We start from the raw sequence: 19,554 nt of genomic DNA, 5'->3' as shown, positions 1-19,554 counted from the left end.
GAAATTCCATAATTTTGTGTTTTATTGATGGTGGTGGAAAACATTGTCTCAGGCGCCGCTACAGAATCTCCCATATTGGGTTTTATATATAACGCTAAGCATGATTGGATGTGAATTGCTTAATTAACTCAGGAAGCACCTGCTTTCAATATATACTTTGTATCCCTCATTTACTCAAGTGTTTCCTTTATTTTCCCAGTTACCTGTACCGTCCAGCTCTTTACAGCTACCCTTTCCTTCTACCCCTAACCTCCATTTCAGCCATACACTGATCGACACAGGATAACACATCAGAGAAAGGCCAAACTCTGTGGTGTGAATCATTTGATCTTTTTCCCCTCCCTCCTTTCTTCAGGGAAAAGGGGGAGTAGGATTGGCCTCAGTGTGGTAACGTATGGGCACATTTCCATCAGAAAGGCTTCTCTGATGATCGTCTGCATTCCAGACGTCCTCATTAATRAACCAGAGTAATGGCAAAATGGTTCAATCAGACATAACTCACCCACCCACACCCTGCCTTTAAGTTTCAACACTTGCTTCCCAAGCTGCTCTGTGAGCTTTTCTGCAAGTGTGTGTGTGTGTGTGTGCGTGCGTCCGTGACTGCACGTGCGGGGGTGCATGCTTGTCTGTGTATATATGTGTTTGCGTTGGCAAATCCTGAGGCTCYCTGTGGAATTCACACACCATCGTTCCACCACATCCTCAGCCAATGACAGTGTGCGGATGAATCCAACATCCCAGCAGGCTTTGGGAGGCAGAGAAAAATCTTGACACGCCCTATTTGTGCCCTCTCTTCACCCCCTGCCCCTCTCTCCCTACCTGAAGTGTGCCTTTCCTCTCTCCTCTCCAGATAAATTATTTGGTAAAGGTGAGCAGGAGTGCATTCATTGTCAGAACGTTGTAAAAGCGCTATAAGAACACAATGTGGTATTTAGGTCAGCTAAAGAGAGAGAGGGAGTAATGTAAGGGGGTTATGTGGAATCAGAGTGTATTTAACGTCAACATTTCATGTTTTCCTTAGATTACATTAAATCTGCATAATGCATTCTTGATTCTATGTATCTATTATACATCATTTTCTGAGTCTCAGTACAACGCGATACAGTCTGGCTGTTGTGTGTGTGTGTAAGAAAGAAAGGAATAGAGAGAATGGTGAGGTCATTGAGTTGGTCCTCTCAAGCTTGGACCAAAGCGACAGAATTGGTTTCCATGGCAACGGTGCCCCCTCTGTCTGAGGCTGCATTTGTAAAGACCCTCCAGCAACAGGGAGGAGAGGAGCGATAGGAGAGAGGAGAAAGAGATAGAGGAGAGAGAGGACTGGGGGAACGATGTGAAACATTTTCTGGAGAGAGAGGGGAATAAGCGAGACAGAGAGGGGGAGAGGTTGATGCCAGAAAAAGAGATATAAAAATAACAAAAGGGAACAAAAGGGAAAGAGGGAGGGGGTGGAGGGCTGTATAAAAATATATTTAGAAAGGGCGAGCGGGTTTTAGAGGAATAGAGATAGACATCTATCTCAGTGCCCAGCTCTCTCAACCACACCATCACCTCTTGTCCTGTGGTGTGATGGACACTGTGCTCTCTCTTCCCAGAGACAAGCCTGAACACACACACACGCACGCATGCATACACACACACCCACACACACATGCACACAGAAACACACACAAACAGTCAAACCCAGAGTGGCCCCCAGGGAAGGGAGGCTTTCTGGTTGACTCCTCAAGTGTCATTGGTGTTGATTGGAGATAAAGCAGAAATTAAAGAGATGAGGGTAGAAACATAACAGATTCATTGGAGAGTTCTTCGGTCTGCTAAAATGCCAAATAACAATCCCTAATGTAACGGACGTCAAGCTGTTACTTAACAAGTACCACTTTCTCCTGATTGTCTCTGGTCCACCAAGGCTCGAACCCAGGCACAATTGAGGAGCAATTTGCTGAGCTATAGCTCATGCAGGTTGATTGATTTTATATTCTCTGTCCATCCCAAGGACACACAAACGTTTCAGCTTTACACCCTCTTCAGTATGTGTGTGTTTGTGTTTGTGCAAAGCGTTAACATTTTGTCTGAGAAAGGTGCAAAGCCAATAGGTCTTCTCATTTGAACCATGGGTGCTATGTGTTCTCTTACATTACAGAGACTGAGGGAGAGATAGAGAGAATGTGTTAAGTGCTGTTGTAGCTGCTTGCCTGCTGTTCATTCCCATAGCCAAACTTTTCCTCTGTAGTGGTTTGAATATTTCTCTGTCCCTATTGATGGGAAAGGGGTCCTCCATCCCCCATCCAACCAACCAAAGGCCCCACAGCTTAAGAAGTGCCCTACAATACTAGACTCTGGCCAATCAGTCTAGAACTCTCTCAATGATCACTCCGACAAAGGCATGGCATTGGAGAGGCCTTCTTCGAGACTCATTGAGAATGCAGGGCAAGGTATGAAAAATGATGTGTGAACGGGGAATGTAACAGAGGGTGGGTGGGTGTGTGTGTGCGCGTGTGTCAGAAAGAAAGAGTTATGTGTGTGTTTGTCCTTCTGAATAAGGCTCTTTCTGACATGAGTGGTGAGAGAAGAGTTTTATTTTGTGTGTTTCAGCTGCAGTTCTGTGAGAAAGCAAACTACAGGATCCATGCAAGCTGTGTGTGTGTGTGTGTGTGTGCGTGTGCGTGTGCATGCGTGTGTGTGTGAGAGTACAACCTAAGGAGCTACCAAGCTGTAATAAGCCATGCAAGTGTTTGAGAGGGAAAGGCACAGTATTGTTCAGGAAAACACAGGGACAAAGGTGTCATGTTAAAAAGGTTTATTTCAACATTTTGTTAGATTTTGTTCTCTGTTTTGAAGTCTGTATTCCCAAAAAAGTACAAAATAAAACAAGTACATCAAAGGATTAGAAATCACATCAATGAAAACGAAGACACMGTGTGTTGTTTCTTTTATATCAATCCAAGCATTTTTTTCATATATTTATACATACTCACTTAATTAGTCAGACAAACATCGAAACCTCTCAGTAACTTTTATATTTTTTTACAATGTTTAACTTCTTTTTTTAAACTCCATATGATTTTTTTCTTTTTACAAAATACACCAATGCAGGCAGGGGAATTATGAGTGTATATGTGAGTGTGTGTATGTACATATATATGTGTGTGTGTGTTTTCGTGTGTCTGTTTGTGTTTTCTGGTGTGTGTATGTGCGTGCGGGCAGGGGGTAAGGGGGAGCAGAGTGACAGCAACGAAGGGGCAGGGCAGCGAGGCAGGGGGGCGTGATTGGGCGTAAGGGGTCGCTATAGGCGGTGGCAGGTCGGGGAGGAGTTTCAGCTGGGGTGGCGTGTTTTTTTTTTCTTTTCCCAGCGGCGTTGCCCGCTTGGTGGCAGTGTTGCCGTGTTGTAGACGGTGGTTGGCTGGTGGTAGCAGTTGTAGGCGTGGTGGCTGGGATAGAGAGCAGGACTGGAGCTCTCATCCCAACCCAGGCTTCTACATCATGTTGTTCTGCAGTGAGTTTACCTCAGAGGAGTTCTCCTCGCCCAGTACCTTGTGGTTCTCGTGTTTGGGGGTCAGGGAGTTGTGGATGTTCAGGGAGTCGTCCTCCTTGGGCACCGGGGCCTTCACGGGGTCCTCCAGCTTGTTCTGGGCATTAGGATCATCCTGCCAGGGACGGACGGACAGATGGACGGAGGGAGGAGAAAACACGGTTAGGCCCACCCAGTCAGACCCCCCAAAACTGTTATAAACCAAACCCTCCCTCTAGTCKCCCATGTGGTCTTTTGTTGCATCCTGTTATTGGGACTGTCACAGCATTAGCCAATAGATGGCCTTCAACCTCTGAAAATATCAATTTATAGCCCCTTATAGACAGACCACTGCTATTGCATATGTCATTCCCCTTAAAGAGATGAGAATATTTGAAATATCACCCTAACATCTCAAGATATTAGAGCCTCTAACTCCACCTCTTCCCACCCCTCTCCCCTCCATCCCTCTCTTTAATCCGATTTAATATATTGTTTGGATATAAATATCCCRAAATCCCATATTATCCTCACACTACCTGACTATCCGTCAAYGGAAGAGAGCTGTGAGGAAGCTAACCGTTTAAAAAAGACCCATTGTACATTGGCCGTGGCTACCCAAATGTTTCAACATCATGCTCTCTTTGCACATTTGTTTTGGTTGAAGGGACATAGAGGTGATTGGAGAGCTGTATGAGCGACTCCCTCCCACCCGTCATAACCCACCAACAAGCACCCCATCCAGGCCAACCGGGAAGCGCATGCACATCCACATGCAAGACCCCTAGAGAATCCAGAATCCCTCCCCCATCACTCATCCAGCCCCCTTCACCTCGCTACTGTCCCAATTAAAACACAATGAGCCATGTCCTCATTGGCATTAAACACATTGTCTGTGGAACCACCTTCATACATACCTACAGTACAGCTGGAGCTGGAAAAACAATGCATTAGGAGACAACTCTGTTTCACTTCAATTCATCCTTTTGGCTGCATTTAATTAAGGTCAAGAACAAGAATGGATTGGCATTCATTTGAACCTGATTTTCCTAGCCTGTTATCCTTATTAATATTGCATAGCTTCATCGACCCTGCTGTGTTGAGGTAGAAGTGTCTGTCTGTGCTCAGGCTGACTGACAGACACACACATGCATACACACATACAAACACACACGCATAAACACACATGTGCACGCACACACACACACACACACGCAAGCACACACGCACGCACGCACACACACTGCAGACCCTGAGGGCTGTGCCATTACGAAACAGAGCTGAATGCTTGTTATTCAATGGCACACAAAAGGGATGGCGAGAGCATTTACCCATTGGCTGATGGCCTAGATAGTAACTTCGGGCAGGACGTGGGGATACGTCACTTCCATGGTTACAGGATAGGGGCCATCTTTCCTTCCGTCAGCGTGAAACTGGAAAATGTGTTGTTGTTTGCTGTTTGCTGTCATTGTATTGGGGAACGAGGGTGAGAGGGACTTTGCGGGGAGTTTTTGGAACAGAGATATACGGGGTGTTGAGATGAAGATGAAACATGGACAGATCTTTGTATCCTTCCTGCTTTATGTGTGTGTGTGTGTGTGTGTGTGTTCAGAGTTGATGTGAGTGTGTCTGGATCTGCATCTTTGTGTGCATGATATAAAACGTGTGTGTGTGTGTGTGTGTGTATCTGTGTATGCGTAGTGGAGGAAGGACACGAAGAGGGTGGGACAGGACTGAGTCAAAAGATTTGTTACAGATAGATAGAGAACCTCAATGCTCTTCACTGGCACGGCACAGTACAGTATGGCTCAGCACAGCACAGCAAAGCACAGCCTACAGGGCAGGACTGGACAATAGGGACACCGGTACTGTACATCCCAGCCTTTATTCCACAGCACAGGACTGGCAGTATTATGAAAACATGTCACTATGTGTCAGTCTAACCCTATCATAATCACTTCATCAATTTAATATTAATTCAATCAATACAGAGCACATGAACATATACATGTATTAATGAGTCTAAATATAGACTTTTACTTATCATCATTATACTTTTGTCAATTGACAGAGTTTGAATGGAATTGACACAAGCCATAGTTAAATATATACTGTAAACCAGCATGGTCCATAAAAGGACAGGTATTAATGTTGATAGGAGATTAAGGGTAAACGGATACAATCCACTGTACTCAGTCCATGTAATGCTGAAAATAAAGAAACTATTCTCCCTACAACAATATTTCACTTTCCAGTTGTATTATCTGTGTTTCTGCATATATGATAGTGTTTTTATGCATGTTGGAGTGTGTACAGTTTCTGACCGTGTGTTTATCTGAAGAGAGAGAATCTGTCTAGCGAGATTTCTCTGGTTTGAGTCTCCTGCAGTGTTTTCTCTGCTGCTAAGAACTCATGTGGGAAGGGTCGATATCCCCTTTCTGAAGGACACTACAAGGACAAAAGCGTACTGTTACTGGACTGCTACAACGTTTATCTCTGTGCCATTTAACCTAGATAAAAGTGTACATTTCATATTTTAAATTCTGTTTATTTCGCAGTTGTTATTTTTAAGAGCCCACAATATGTAAAGATATGGATCATGTCTAAAATCAGCATTTACTCGAATCCGGAAATGATCCATTAAGGTGTAACTTAATTTATTTTTGACTTTAGATCAGCACTTAGAAGTAACAGCACTAGGTTCTGACTAACCAAGTTTGGGGCCGTGGATTGGTCCGTTGAGTTGCGAGAGGGTGACTGAGAGGGTCACAGTACAATGAGAGTCGTTTAAGGGAGAGGGGGGGGCGGGCCATCTGAGGGGGTTTATCTTACCTCACTGTCGGGCTCCTCTTTGGTCCTTATCACTCCAAAGGTTTTTTTTGGGTTTATCCCCTTTGCCCCTCAATGGGGTTTTTTTCTAGGGGGGGTGGGGGGGCAGGAGAGAGGGTTATACTACCTCAAAAGATACATAACATCCTCAAACAGAGAGAGCGAGAGCGTATAAAGAGAGAAGAGGGAGGAGACAGGATAGGGAGAGTGACAGAGATAGTTGATAGAAACCAAGAGAGTTGGCGTAGAGAGAGAAGAGAATGAAAAAGCAGAGAGAGAAGACCTACTAAGGAGGAACTTCCTAAGGATGATATCTGATATTCCCAGCTCACATTGAGAGGTAGAGAACTGTCTTGCCCATAATAAGGACACTGAAGGATTTGGCTCAGTAACTATGATGCTTCGTGGCCTTTACATTACCATAGTAAATGTTGGATGAAACTTTTCTGAGGGTACCGTGTTGACATAGAAACACAGGGGATTTTAGTTCATGAACTAGATGGAGGGATTTGAGGTATTGGTTATTCACAATATTAGTTTATGTTTTCTGAGCTTTTTTAGTGATAGTGTATGTCTCCATGGTGTTGGCAGATGAATCTACAATGTATTTTAATGGACCTTTTTTTCAGATTCTCTATAGTGGTGCTCTATATTGACTCCTATGGATAGAGAGATGTACTAATACATTGACTTAGAGCTAAGCTGCAAACCCAGGTTGAGACTCAAAGAGCAGAGCTATCCTGTTTCAGTGATTAGAAGATGTCTGGAAGATGGGGGTGTCGTATGGTGTTTTATTTGGTTGTGGATGGTATCGGGTTGTGGTTACGGTTAGTAGTGTTCTGTATCATGGTATGAACCACTGCAATATGATGCCCCCCAAGTTGTCACTATATTATATTTACAGAAACATTATCGCAATTACCCAGAAGGAAGAATAACACTGCATCTACAAACAAACAAAAAAACGAGCAAAAGAAAGCTAAGTGAAGCAATTTGCTTGTGGTTATACCAAGTATGACGACCAGAACTATTTGATGAGTTGTGAGAATGTGGCACCACATCTTATGTCGTAGCGCTACTTCTACTCATGCTGCTACGACCGTGTTAGCGCTATGCTACCACATGCTTCCGTTAGTTGTGCATCTAGGTCTATACTCTCCCCCGCCACCTACAGGCAGCAGGGGGACGTTGCATCTCAAATGCTTATCCTGACTTAATAGCTCCGCCCACCTTGCACACATCTCGCACACCATCCKCTAYCAACCTGATAATAACCCCATAAACWAAATACATTTCATGCCCCCAGATTCACCGCTCCACCCCAAAGCCCTGTTATCGACCAATCAAGAGACCTTCTTCACTTTTCCAACCTATCCAGCCCAAGTCAGGATAAACGAGTGAAACAGACGGACAGAGATACAGAGGCAGAGCGACGGACAGGCTGCTGCAGCGGCTGACATGGCCACCRGGGGGGGCCACCATGTGAGCGATAGAGCAGGCATGCAGTGACATACCGATGCACAGGTGATTAAAGGGAGAGCAGATCAGGGATAGATGGGGTGGAGGGGGTTACAGTGAGGGCTATAGGAGTTCTCTCTTGGTCAAGTCTTAGCCCGGACAGAACTGACCACACCACCGGGTCAGGCAGATAGGTATAGGTAAGATCAACTTATTTCCTTGCTCCATCTTTCACATTGATAAGCATTTCGCTACACTCACAATAGCATCTGCTAACCGTGTGTATGTGACCAATACAATTTGATTTGATCTGCAGTGTGTGTACATGCGTGTGTGTGTCACCTTCAAGTACGATCAATAGCTAACAAAAAAACTCAACCAATAACTGACAATGAGGCAATACACAGTAAAGACTTTACGGACACGCTGTTGCCATGGTAACCGTGTTGCCTCAGTAACCGGGTGCAGTACTATGCCTGCCTATCTGGCTGTAGACTTGTCCCATAGCGAGAGAGAACGCCCCCACTGTAACACCCCGCCTTGTAACCCCGGAGAGGTGACACTCAAGCCCATGCGGAGGAGGGAAGGAAGAAAAGGGTGAGAGAGAGACGAGAACCACGTTACCTGACAGATAATGTTATCATAGTAAGCCAAAGCACGGGCATGAGGGACGTTAGGAGGGGTGTCGCACAGTTTCCTTACATTTGGGTGGGAGCCCTCAGCGATGGTGGACAGGGAGAAATTATCATTGTGCTGCTCCGATGGAGGCCGGTACTTACTGCTGGGAAGAGGAGGAGGACAGGGAGGGGACCAGAGACGAGAGGAAGGGAGGACAGGGAGACGAGAGGAAGGGAGGACAGGGAGGGGACCAGAGACGAGGGAAGGGAGGACAGGGAGAGACGAGAGAAGGGAGGACAGGGAGGGGACCAGGACGAGAGGAAGGGAGGACAGGGAGGGGCCAGAGAACGAGAGGAAGGGAGGACAGGGAGGGAGACGAGAGGGAGAAGGGAGGACAGGGAGGGGAGACGAGAGGAAAGGGAGACAGGGAGGGGGAGCGAGAGGAAGGGAGGGACAGGGAGGGGACCAGAGACGAGAGGAAGGGGAGGACAGGGAAGATGACGAGAGGAAGGGAGGACAGGGAGGGGACCAGAGACGAGAGGAAGGGAGGACAGGGAGGGGACCAGAGACGGAGAGGAAGGGAGGACAGGGAGGGGACAGAGACGAGAGGAAGGGAGGACAGGGAGGGGACCAGAGACGAGAGGAAGGGAGGACAGGGAGGGGACCAGAGACGAGAGGAAGGGAGGAGGGAGAACAGGTAAAAGAGGATTAAATGAAGAGGAAAGTAGGAGGGTCACATTGTGGAGGAAAAGGAGAGTGTCGAGGGGGAAATGGAAAAAGAGGGATTCAGTGAGAGGTGGAGAGAAGAGAAAAAGAGAGATGAAGGGAGAATAGGGAGGATTTAAGCACGAGGGGAAAGTATGTGAAAACGTGGGGTAAAGGAGGTAGAGGAGGAAGGAGGGAGAGAAAAAGCAAGAGAAAGCAGCGTTAGTTAAAATATAGTGCAAGTGTAAGACTTCAGTTTGCAGATGACAGAGAGACAGATACCCTCTGTGATGCAACAAATCAGCTGTGAATCAACTAGACTACAGCTATGGCCACTTTGACACCCAATCCTGGGTTGCATTCAATAGGGTACACTGTATAGCCAAATGTTTTGCAACTGAAAATGAAAATGAAGGTTACTTTCCAAACAGACAACAATGACTCACCATTGACCTACCATTGAAGCACTGTGATTCACTTTGTGTAACCAATTAAAAACTTGGAGAAACTTAATATCCAAAACAGACTCCCCAAACAGTCATTTGTCATTTTGTGTTATTCCAGAAACATCTGCTGGCTGGAAAGAGTTTCTCTGTCTCTTCTCGATCTCCTTCTCTCCCTCTCCTCATCATATCCACAGTTAAACATCCTCTGAACTAGACCCATCAGTACAGCCCCAGCACTTCCTACTACTGTCTGATTGAGATGCCGCTCCAACATTTATATTGAATTATTTAATTCTGTTTTTATGACAGGCCAATCAAAGCTCAAGTAATGAGGAGGGAGAGTGTGCTAGAGAGATGGAGTAGAGAAATAAATAAATACATAAATAGGGAGACAGAAAGAAGTTGACAATATTGATTATAATTATTTTAATTATGTTAGTATTGTAAATCTCCAAAGTAAGCTTTGGCAATATGTACATTGTTACGTCATGCCAATAAAGCAGATTTTATTGAATTGAAAGGAGGTTACTGCAGGGCTTGGATACTGATCGTGTGTGTGCTATTTATGTCCATAATTGAGAGAGAGAGAGTAAAGTGTGTGGCATGAGAAGTGTGGTTTCTAAGCCGGGGTACAGGGGAAAACGGACTAAATCCAGGATGTGTCAGTTTTAATCTGCCACTTCAGCCAGAACACACACACTCTCCTCTCTGCAAGATAACGTAACCTGCATCTCTCTCTCTGTCCTCTGCCATTCACTTTCTGCCACTCTTGTCACCCCTCTCGCTTTCTCTCTCTCCCTCCCTCAATCCCTAATATTTTTCCTTCCCTTTCTCCCCCGTCCTCCCATTCATGACCTCTCTCTTTCTCCCCCTTCCCCCAGCACCTCTCTCCCTCCATCTCTCTCTCACTCCATCTTTTTCTCTGCCTCTCTCTCTCTGACAGGGAAGCAGACCCCATCTTGACTGTGGCACATACACTGTGCAGCCCACTGCAATTATCTGCAGCAGATGGAGGGAGAGAGCGGTGGGCGTCTCATGTATACATGAGTCTCATCAGCAGTGCCCTATTCACGCGTGCACATGCACACACTCTTTCTCCCTCCAACAACATGTCCTTCCAACAACAACTGAGTTTTTCTCTTGCTAAAATCTCTTTCCTATTCCTGCCCTCCCTCTGCTCACCATCCTCTACACATTTCCACTCTCTCTCCTTCACTCCTCCGCCCCTGTGTTTTCCTCTGTTTCATTCTGCTCTCTTCTACTCCACTTCTGTTTCTCCTTCCTCCTCTTTGATTTTTGGCTAACCACTTGATGAGGCTGTGGTGTCTCTCCCATCCCCACCCCCCCCTTCCTCACACACACACACCCCTGAGGTCGCACAGCTGTATGTAGGTCAACTTCGCCTCCCCTCCCCTCTCATACACTCCTGATCAGACTGCCCTACTTTCAGCTGGAGCCAGAGTAGCAATGACATCACTGTTTTCAGCTAGCACCGCGCGCTAGCCATCAGCACGCTATCCCCCGCACTGACTGCTCCACTCTTCTTCATCATAATGCTAGCATCATCCTCAGCTAAGAAATGTGCATTGCTAATGGAAGCATCCACACTCATCCACCCTCCTACATGACTTCACTGTTGCTAGGCAAAACGACCAGCGAAGGCACAGCCGCATCTCATACTGCACTTGTTCTAGCTATCCTCATCCTGTTCTCTTTCAATGCAAACTCAATCCCTCCCTTTTTTTCTCTCTCTGCTTTATCTTTTCTCGCTTTCTGCGTTTCCTCTCTCATCTATCTTGTCATCGTGTTTTCCGCCCCCTCCTCCTCCTCCGCATTCCTTCATTGTCTCCTTCGCTCATTTAATATCCTCCCCCCTTTATCTGATCCATCCAATTCTCCCCCTCTGTCTGTTCTGTCTATCGCCTCTTCTTGTTTGTGACCCATCCCCCATCCTCCTCTTTCCAGTCCAGGCTCCCTCCCTCTCTCAGCCTCTTCTCTCGAATACTAAATATGATCATTTTCAAAAGTGCTAGAAATGCTAAGCTTTGTTGATAGTGAGTGTGATTTTCTTTATTTCACATACATATGCTGTGAGAATACAAGAGCTGAAATACCTGTCTATCTGCTGCCTGGTTTTTCTAGTCCATAAGCTCACCTGCGTTTGCGCAGCCAGGTTCCATGGGTTCTATGATCTATGGTTGCACTGCCTGGTTTTTCCTGCTTTTCTTACACCTTTGTGCTAACTGGTTTCATCTGGTCCATAAACTCCCCTGTATTTGTGCAGGTTTCCCCAGGTCCACGCCGTAAGCTCACCTGCGTTTGCGCAACTTGCTGTTCTCGGTCTTGAGCACGTGGAGCTTCTTGGCGAAGCAGACGATGATCATGAAAAGCAGCAGCACCATGAGGGCCGACGCCCCGATGGTCAGACACAGCACCTGGAACTCTGTCACCACCGACTCACAGCGGGAACCCTTGTGCCAGATGTAGTCCTGGACATTACACCTGCATGGAGGAGGAGGGATGGAGAGGAGAGAAAAACAAAAAGTAGAAGAAAGAGGAAGAACAGGAAGACGAAGACGAAGAGGGGAAGTAGTAGTAGTGGAAACAATGAGGCATGTGTAATGGAATACGGAGAGGAAAGAGAAGAGCAGCCAGGGAAAGATAGATGGGTGACAGATGAAATGGCCAGATAAGGTAAGAGTGGAGAGAGGCCATGAGAGGAGGGTAAAGGGAAATAAATCAAGGATGGAGAGAAAAGAAGGCGGGTGAGAAATGGAGGAGGGTTTATTTACCAAATGTAACACTTCAACAAAATTGTCTGTGTGTATCTCTGTCTGTGTGTGTCTGTGTCTGTGTGTGTCTGTGTGTGTCTCTGTCTGTGTGTGTCTCTGTCTGTGTGTATCTCTGTCTGTGTGTGTCTCTGTCTGTGTGTGTGTGCAGGCTCTAAATGATTTAGATTAGGGTGAGGGCAGTACCACTGTGTCATTCATAGTTCAAGCTTGAATGGTTGGCACACATTTACATTTACATACATTTGCTCTGTTTAAGAAAATCAAGACTTTCTGTTTATAATTATCCCAAGTGCTTCATTATGTGAGTCTGAAAGCTTTCAGGGCTGGATTCAATTCGTATCGTGAATGTATCGTGGACAATCTCAGATTTTACATTTTTTAATTTGACCTTTATTTAACCAGGTAGGCCAGTTGAGAACAAGTTCTCATTTACAACTGCGACCTGGCCAAGATAAAGCAAAGCAATGCGACAAAAGCAACAAGACAGAGGTACACATAAACGAACGTACAATCATAGAACACATTATAAAAATCTATGCGGGAACATTGCCTTTCAATTTAAATCGAGCTATATCGCAGATCTTCCACGATACAGATTAAATCCAGCCCTGAGTGTGGGGTCTAAAAAATGCTCTTCAACATCCCACATATGCAGCAGTGTATATCATTTATGGAAGTGAAATTTCAACTCCTAGTCTAAAACAGACTCTCAGATGCCTTAAGTGTCACCAGCAGGCCTTCAACATGGCTCTATTTGAAGGGATAATGTGATCATTCTGTCAGAAAAGAAAATAGAAAAAAACAAAGAGCCAGAGGCTGTTTTCCATACACACACACACACACACACACACACACACACACACACACACACACACACACACACACACACACACGCACGCACGCCAACACACACACACGCACACACACTTGCCGCCATCTGAGCGCCCTAGACTCTTTTTGCTCCAGGACAAAAATGACAGAGGCAGATGGCGTCGTCTGCTGACTATCTGGCATCTAAACAAGACTGGAACCTTACTAATCAAATGCTTGAAACCACTACGAGAATGAATGGTACTGCATGTAGAATAAGAAATAGACTCTATAAACTGGGTCGATCACACTAGTTAACAGGGGGAAATGGTAATGACTGGTCTCATAGCAACCAGATACTATGTATATTCCTGCTACTATCTAGAACCTAAAATGATTCTTTGGTTGTTCCCATAGGAGAACCCTTTGAAGAACTATTTTTGGTTCCAGGTAGAACCCTTTTGGGTTATATGTAGAACCCTTTACACAGAGGGTTTTACCTGGAACCAAAAAGGGTTCTCCTAAGGGGACAGCCAAAGAACTCTTTTTGAAACCATTTTCTTCTAATAGTAGAAGTGTGATCACTGAGAATAAAACAGGCTGTTTACAGAGACTGAATGTGTGAAGTAGTTAGAACTCGGGAAAGCATGTGAATGAAACACACTCGCTGAGAAGAGCCCATACAGGCTAAAATAGGTACGAGAATGCAAAGGTTCACATTCACTCCTCAAATGTCTGCATGTGGATTTTTGGGGGAAATCACCACTTACGGAMGGACACACATTCACTTGGAAGAATTTGAATGTGAAGAGCAACAGAAATGCACCTTCCCTTGTTCCCCAAACACAGGCCAAGAGACCTACAGACTCACACAGATGAATGTAAATGTGTAGAATGAATGGAGGTGTGAGTATGGCCTTTCAGATTCACAGTTTCAATTCAGCCCAGTAAGCGGGTGATGGGGGGCTCAGTTCCTTTCAGCACCGCTTCCTGCATCCTGCCCCCTTTGTGCCCGTGCCGAAAGTGCCAACCGAGGGGCGTTGGCTCCGTGCCAGGGGGCATTCTCTAGCAGGAGAAGGTGTGACTGGACTACTGATACGCCATTCTCAAGAGGACTTGAATACGCTCTCCCCCTCTAAGGTACTGTATGTTGGTACAAAGAGGTAGTTTATATAGCGGAGAAAGAGAGTACATTTAAGGAGAGGGTAAGGAGGATGGCTGGTTGCCATGGCGATCCAGCTGAGCCGCACAAGAAGCAGATGCAGTACCGACATGTCATTCCATCACACACACACACGCGCACACACACACACAGAGCTCTCATGAGACTCTCTCTCGCTTTAGTAATCACTCTTTATTTCTTTATTTCTCATTCTCAATGTCCTCCTACTCCCTCCTCTATCACTCTGCTCCTTGAGTTTCTCCATCGCTCTAATCTATCACTGATTTACTACCTCTTCTTCTCTTCCTCCCACTATCCTTGTCTCTCTCTCCCCTTCCGCTCTCCTGCTCTTTGCCAGCTGCCTCCAGGAGAGTGTAATCTTGTTTCTATGTAGCTGACTGACTTTGGTTTTGACATCATTTAAATGGTGTCCTAAAACAGCAGTGTCCTAAAAACCCTACAATTTGACTTGAAGATTTTGGTTGCAAGTTTTCTCAAGTGTTAAAATCAAACCGAAACAATCCAACTGAAATAAACCCAGAAGAAACATTCATTAGACTTAAATGGACCACATTGTGTTCCACCCTGAAACCTGTAATCCTACAATCCAAAATGTCTGTTTTGTTTGTTTTACCTTAAAAGGCTTGGTTCTTGCCAGGCTTGGTTCTCTCTCTCTCTGAGCTCCTCGTTTAAACACTCACGACTCCCACAGCTTTACCCTAACCAGTTACCCAGTGTAACCACAGAGCCTTCCCTCCCTACCCCATCATTAACTCAATCAAGGTTTACCACAACCTCCAATCGCCACCAAATACAGCCCTCTAACCTAGCGACACAATGGAATTACCCGWGCCTGAGCCACATTACAAAGAGCTCACAAATCCCCTCAATATTTACTTGATTAGGCTTGTAAAGGCTGCTCGACTGCCAAACTCCCCCGGGATAGATACCCTAACCTGGCCAAGAGGAGGGGGGCACAGAGTGGGTCGGAAGGTAGAGGGGGGCAGAAACGGGACACCCCCCCACAGTGTTGTGGGGTGAGGTCGAAGGGGGATGAGGGTAAACGGGGGATAGGAAGGAAAGGGGGATGGGGTGGGGGGTACTGTACAAAGGGAAGGAGAACGAGGGATAATGAAAGGGTAATGGAGGGTAAATGGAGGGGAGGATCAGCAACGTTAATCAGAGCCCAGCGTGACTGTCACAACATTGAGCAGTGTTTCCCCTAGTTTTACAACTAGAGTCCCAGCCGAGTCAGCCCCCAAATAGATACAAAAATAATCAATTGAAACTCATTTAATAGACAAATGAAGGTGTGGGAAGTCATTAGGTGGGTGGCACCATGACCGGGAAAATGTTATCGATAGAGGAAACATATCAGTCAAACTATCACCCATATGCCTCCTCTGGCAATACAAAACCCATTACCCTGCTGGGTAACCCTTTACATGACACCTAGCGCCATAACACGTTATGGCACGGCCATAACCATGTCATAATAGCTGACATAACTTGTCATAATATGGACATAGCACTGTCATTACACATATTTAGACCGGTTGTGACATATATAGCATTATTTTATGGCTGGCTATGACACCTACATAAGGCAAAACATTCCATTACACCATAGCCTACTTGTCAACAGTATGTTTATGTTATATAACATTTTCAGAAATTGTAATTGTGCACACATTGATGTCAAGACATGCACCTACACCAATGCTCTGTTGCTGATGAATGCAGAAGTAGATTTCAGGAGCAGGACAAGACACCCTCTTTTCACTGATGACTGACATAAGGGCATGTACGTGTTATGTCTATCTGGCAACATGATTCTGATGCTTATAATGCTTAGTCCAAGTAAAGTGACACAGTATTGTCATAATGCTTCATGACAGTGTGTAACGGTCGTCATAGTCGTTCTCCTCGTCTGAGGAGGAGCATGGATCGGACCAACACGTAGAGTGGTTAGTGCTCATATTGATTTAATCAAAACGAAACTGAACACTTACAAATACAAAAAACAACAAACGTGACAAAACCGAAAACAGTCCCGTGTGGCACGAACACTGACACGAGATACAAACACCCACAAAACACACGTGAAACCCAGGCTGCCTAAGTATGATTCTCAATCAGGGACAACGATTGACAGCTGCCTCTGATTGAGAATCATACCAGGCCGAACACAAAAATCCCAACATAGAAAATCAACCATAGACAAACCCACCCAACTCACGCCCTGACCAACTAAAATAAATACCAGACAAAAGAAAACAGGTCAGGAACGTGACACAGTGTCAAAAAGGGTATTTACTACGTCCAAGTAAAGTGACGCAGGATGGTCATCATTTCTCTTGACAGTGTCATAAAGTGTATTTTCTACAAGTTCTTTAAAATACGATGAAAAAAACATGACTGCAAAGAAATCAATACAAGAACAACGGATTTAAGAAACCAACTTTCAAACGAAAGGAAACTTCTTTGAATAAATGTGGGTTTTGACACTCATAATATACACTACATGACTGCTCTTCGAACATCTCATTCCTAAATCATGGGCATTATTCTGGAGTTGATCCCCGTTTAGGCTATAACAGCCTCCACTCTTCTGGGAAGGCTTTCCACTAGATGTTGGAACATTGCTGCGGGGACTTGCTTCCATTCAAGAGCATTAGTGAGGTCGGGCACTGATGTTGGGCGATTAGGCCTGGCTTGCAGTCGGTGTCCYACACCGATTTTTTTTTTGACAAACCAAAATGTTATTTAAAAAAAGAATGTACCCCCTTTTTCTCCTGAATTTCGTGCTATCCAATTGCGATCCAATTACAATCTTGTCTCATCGCTGCAACTCCCCAATGGGCTCGGGAGAGGCGAAGGTCGAGTCATGCGTCCTCCGAAACATGACCGGACAAACCGCGCTTCTTAACACCTGCCGTTTAACCTGTAAGCCAGCTGCATCAATGTGTCGGAGGAAACACTGTTCAACTGACGAGCGAAGTCAGCCTGCAGGTGCCCGGCCCTGTAAGCTGTAGCATTAAGATTTCCCTTCATTGGAACTAAGGATCCTAGCCCAAACCATGAAAAACAGCCCCAGACCATTATTCTTCCTCCACCAAACTCCACAGTTGGCACTATGTATTGGGGCAGGTAGCGTTCTCGTGGCATCCGCCAAACCCAGATTCGTCCGCCGGACTGCCAGATGGTGAAGTGTGATTTATCACTCCAGAGAATGCGTTTCCACTGCTCCAGAGTCCAATGGCGGCGAGCTTTATACCTCTCCAGCCGACGCTTGGCATTGTGATCTTAGGCTCGTGTGCGGCTGCTCGGCCATGGAAACCCATTTCATGAAGCTCCCAACGAACAGTCATTGTGCTGATGTTGCATCCAGAAGCAGTTTGGAACTCGGTAGTGAGTGTTACTACCGAGGATAGACAATTTTTACGAGCTTCGCGCTTCAACACTCGGCGGTCCCGTTCTGTGTGCTTGTATGGCCCACCACTTCGTGTATGAGCCGTTGTTGCTCCTAGACGTTTCCACTTCACAATAACAGCATTTCCAATTGACTGGGGCAGCTCTAGCAGGACAGAAATTTGACGAACTGACTTATTGGAAAGGTGGCATCTTATGACAATGCCATGTTGAAAGTCACTGAGCTCTTCAGTAAGGTCATTCTACTGTCAATGTTTGTCTACGGAGATTGCATGGCTGTGTGCTGAATTGTATACACCTGTCAGCAACGGTGTGGCTGAAATAGCCGAATCCACTAATTTGAAGGGGTGTCCACATACTTTTTATATATAGTGTATGTCATAGCAGGTGTAAATATGTGGGTCATGACAGTGTTATGACCATGTTATGAATGTGTCATAACAGGTTATGACGCTAGATGTCAAGTAAAGTGTTGATGAACCATGAACCCTAATTTAAAAATACACGTAGTACACCTGCCCCATGTTCCATTTAACTGCTGTGTGTGTGTGTGTGTGTGTGTGTGTGTGTGTGTGTGTGTGTGTGTTGTCTGTGTTGTGTCTGTGTTGTATGGTGAACTGAGGCTTATTCATACACCAGCCCAATTGAATCACAGTGGGATGAATGCAAAGGGCTCTGCCCTCTGTTATAACACACTCCTACAAGTAGTGGTTGTGTCTGCTTCTCAATATCTCTTTCTGGGGTTTACCGACAAAGCCACTGTCCTGGTGTGTATGTGTGTACTGTAAGCGTTTGCATACTACGTGTGTGCGCATTGTGTGCTGTTGTTTGGATGGTTAGTAAGACTAGTTACAGTCTGTAACAGTCATGAAGAGGCTAATTTGAATGTTTGATCTACCTAACGTTATCAATAGTTTACCTCTCTCTACTATCCTAACTAACATTTGTAATAATTTTCCCCCATAGCTGGAGGACAACACGTGTTAAAATGGAGTGTAGGAGGAAAGAGAGTGAGATGGATGGAGATAGACATGGCAAAGAAAAAGAGAACAAAGAGAGAGTAGGAAGGGACCGTAGAGAAAATGAGTCAGAGCTCGTCCTGCCTGCCAGTATGGAAACAGATCAGTACGAGCCAGGTTGAATTAACTTGAGCTGTGTGTGTGTGTGTGTGTGTATACAGTTATAACTCTGTTTTGTGTTAGTGTGTTGTGTATATGTGCATGTGTGTGTGTATGTGTGTGTGTGTGTGTCCTGCAGCTTGATATAATTAAGAAGAGGTATTGCCACCAGGAGTCCCATGTAGTCATGGCGATTTAGAATTTTGGGTCGCATTATGACAAGCATACACACAATTAAACATGCATGTGCACACACACACCACACACACACACACCACACACACACACACACACACACACACACACACACACTCCCTCTCCTCTCGGATTATGGCTATATTAAGACCCCCTCCACCAATAAGCAGAAGTAAGAGAGCACAGGGTCATTCAAGAGGTCAGACACAGGAGATGAAGATCTAGTGAGAGGGCTCAGATCAGGGAACACACACAGACGCACATGTGCAAACACACAGACCCGAACACACAGACCCACACACACACACAGACCCCCACACACAGACCCACACAAACACAGTAAGGTAGTCCAATGTATCCGATGAGCTATTCTGTGGCAGTAGAGTCTGGTTTGTTGATTTGTGGCACACACACAACACACACACACACACACACACACACACACACACACACACACACACACACACACACACACACACAC

The 19,554-nt window shown here is 45.5% G+C and overlaps 1 protein-coding gene across 4 annotated transcripts in view; it reads right to left on the bottom strand.

The window, feature by feature from the left end:
- Nucleotides 1–3,318: 3,318 nt before the first annotated feature.
- The window catches only part of cspg5a (chondroitin sulfate proteoglycan 5a), a 29,374-nt gene continuing 13,138 nt past the window's right edge, over nucleotides 3,319–19,554 (bottom strand). The window contains exons 3-5 of one of the 4 annotated variants that reach the window (XM_023989081.2): nucleotides 11,878–12,066; nucleotides 8,420–8,576; nucleotides 3,319–3,644 (exon numbers count right to left, since the gene is read on the bottom strand). In XM_023989081.2, the coding sequence (XP_023844849.1) occupies nucleotides 3,474–3,644; nucleotides 8,420–8,576; nucleotides 11,878–12,066 (517 nt within the window). In that variant the 3' untranslated portion in view covers nucleotides 3,319–3,473. The remainder of the gene's footprint in view (nucleotides 3,645–8,419; nucleotides 8,577–11,877; nucleotides 12,067–19,554) is intronic. The other 3 variants (XM_023989083.2, XM_023989082.2, XM_023989084.2) reach the window with 3 other exon arrangements.

This window comes from Salvelinus sp. IW2-2015, linkage group LG6.1, assembly GCF_002910315.2.
Source record: "Salvelinus sp. IW2-2015 linkage group LG6.1, ASM291031v2, whole genome shotgun sequence".
Lineage (NCBI taxonomy): Eukaryota > Metazoa > Chordata > Actinopteri > Salmoniformes > Salmonidae > Salvelinus > Salvelinus sp. IW2-2015.
Note: the sequence above shows the minus strand (reverse complement) of the source record. Positions and strands in the feature narration are given on the sequence as shown.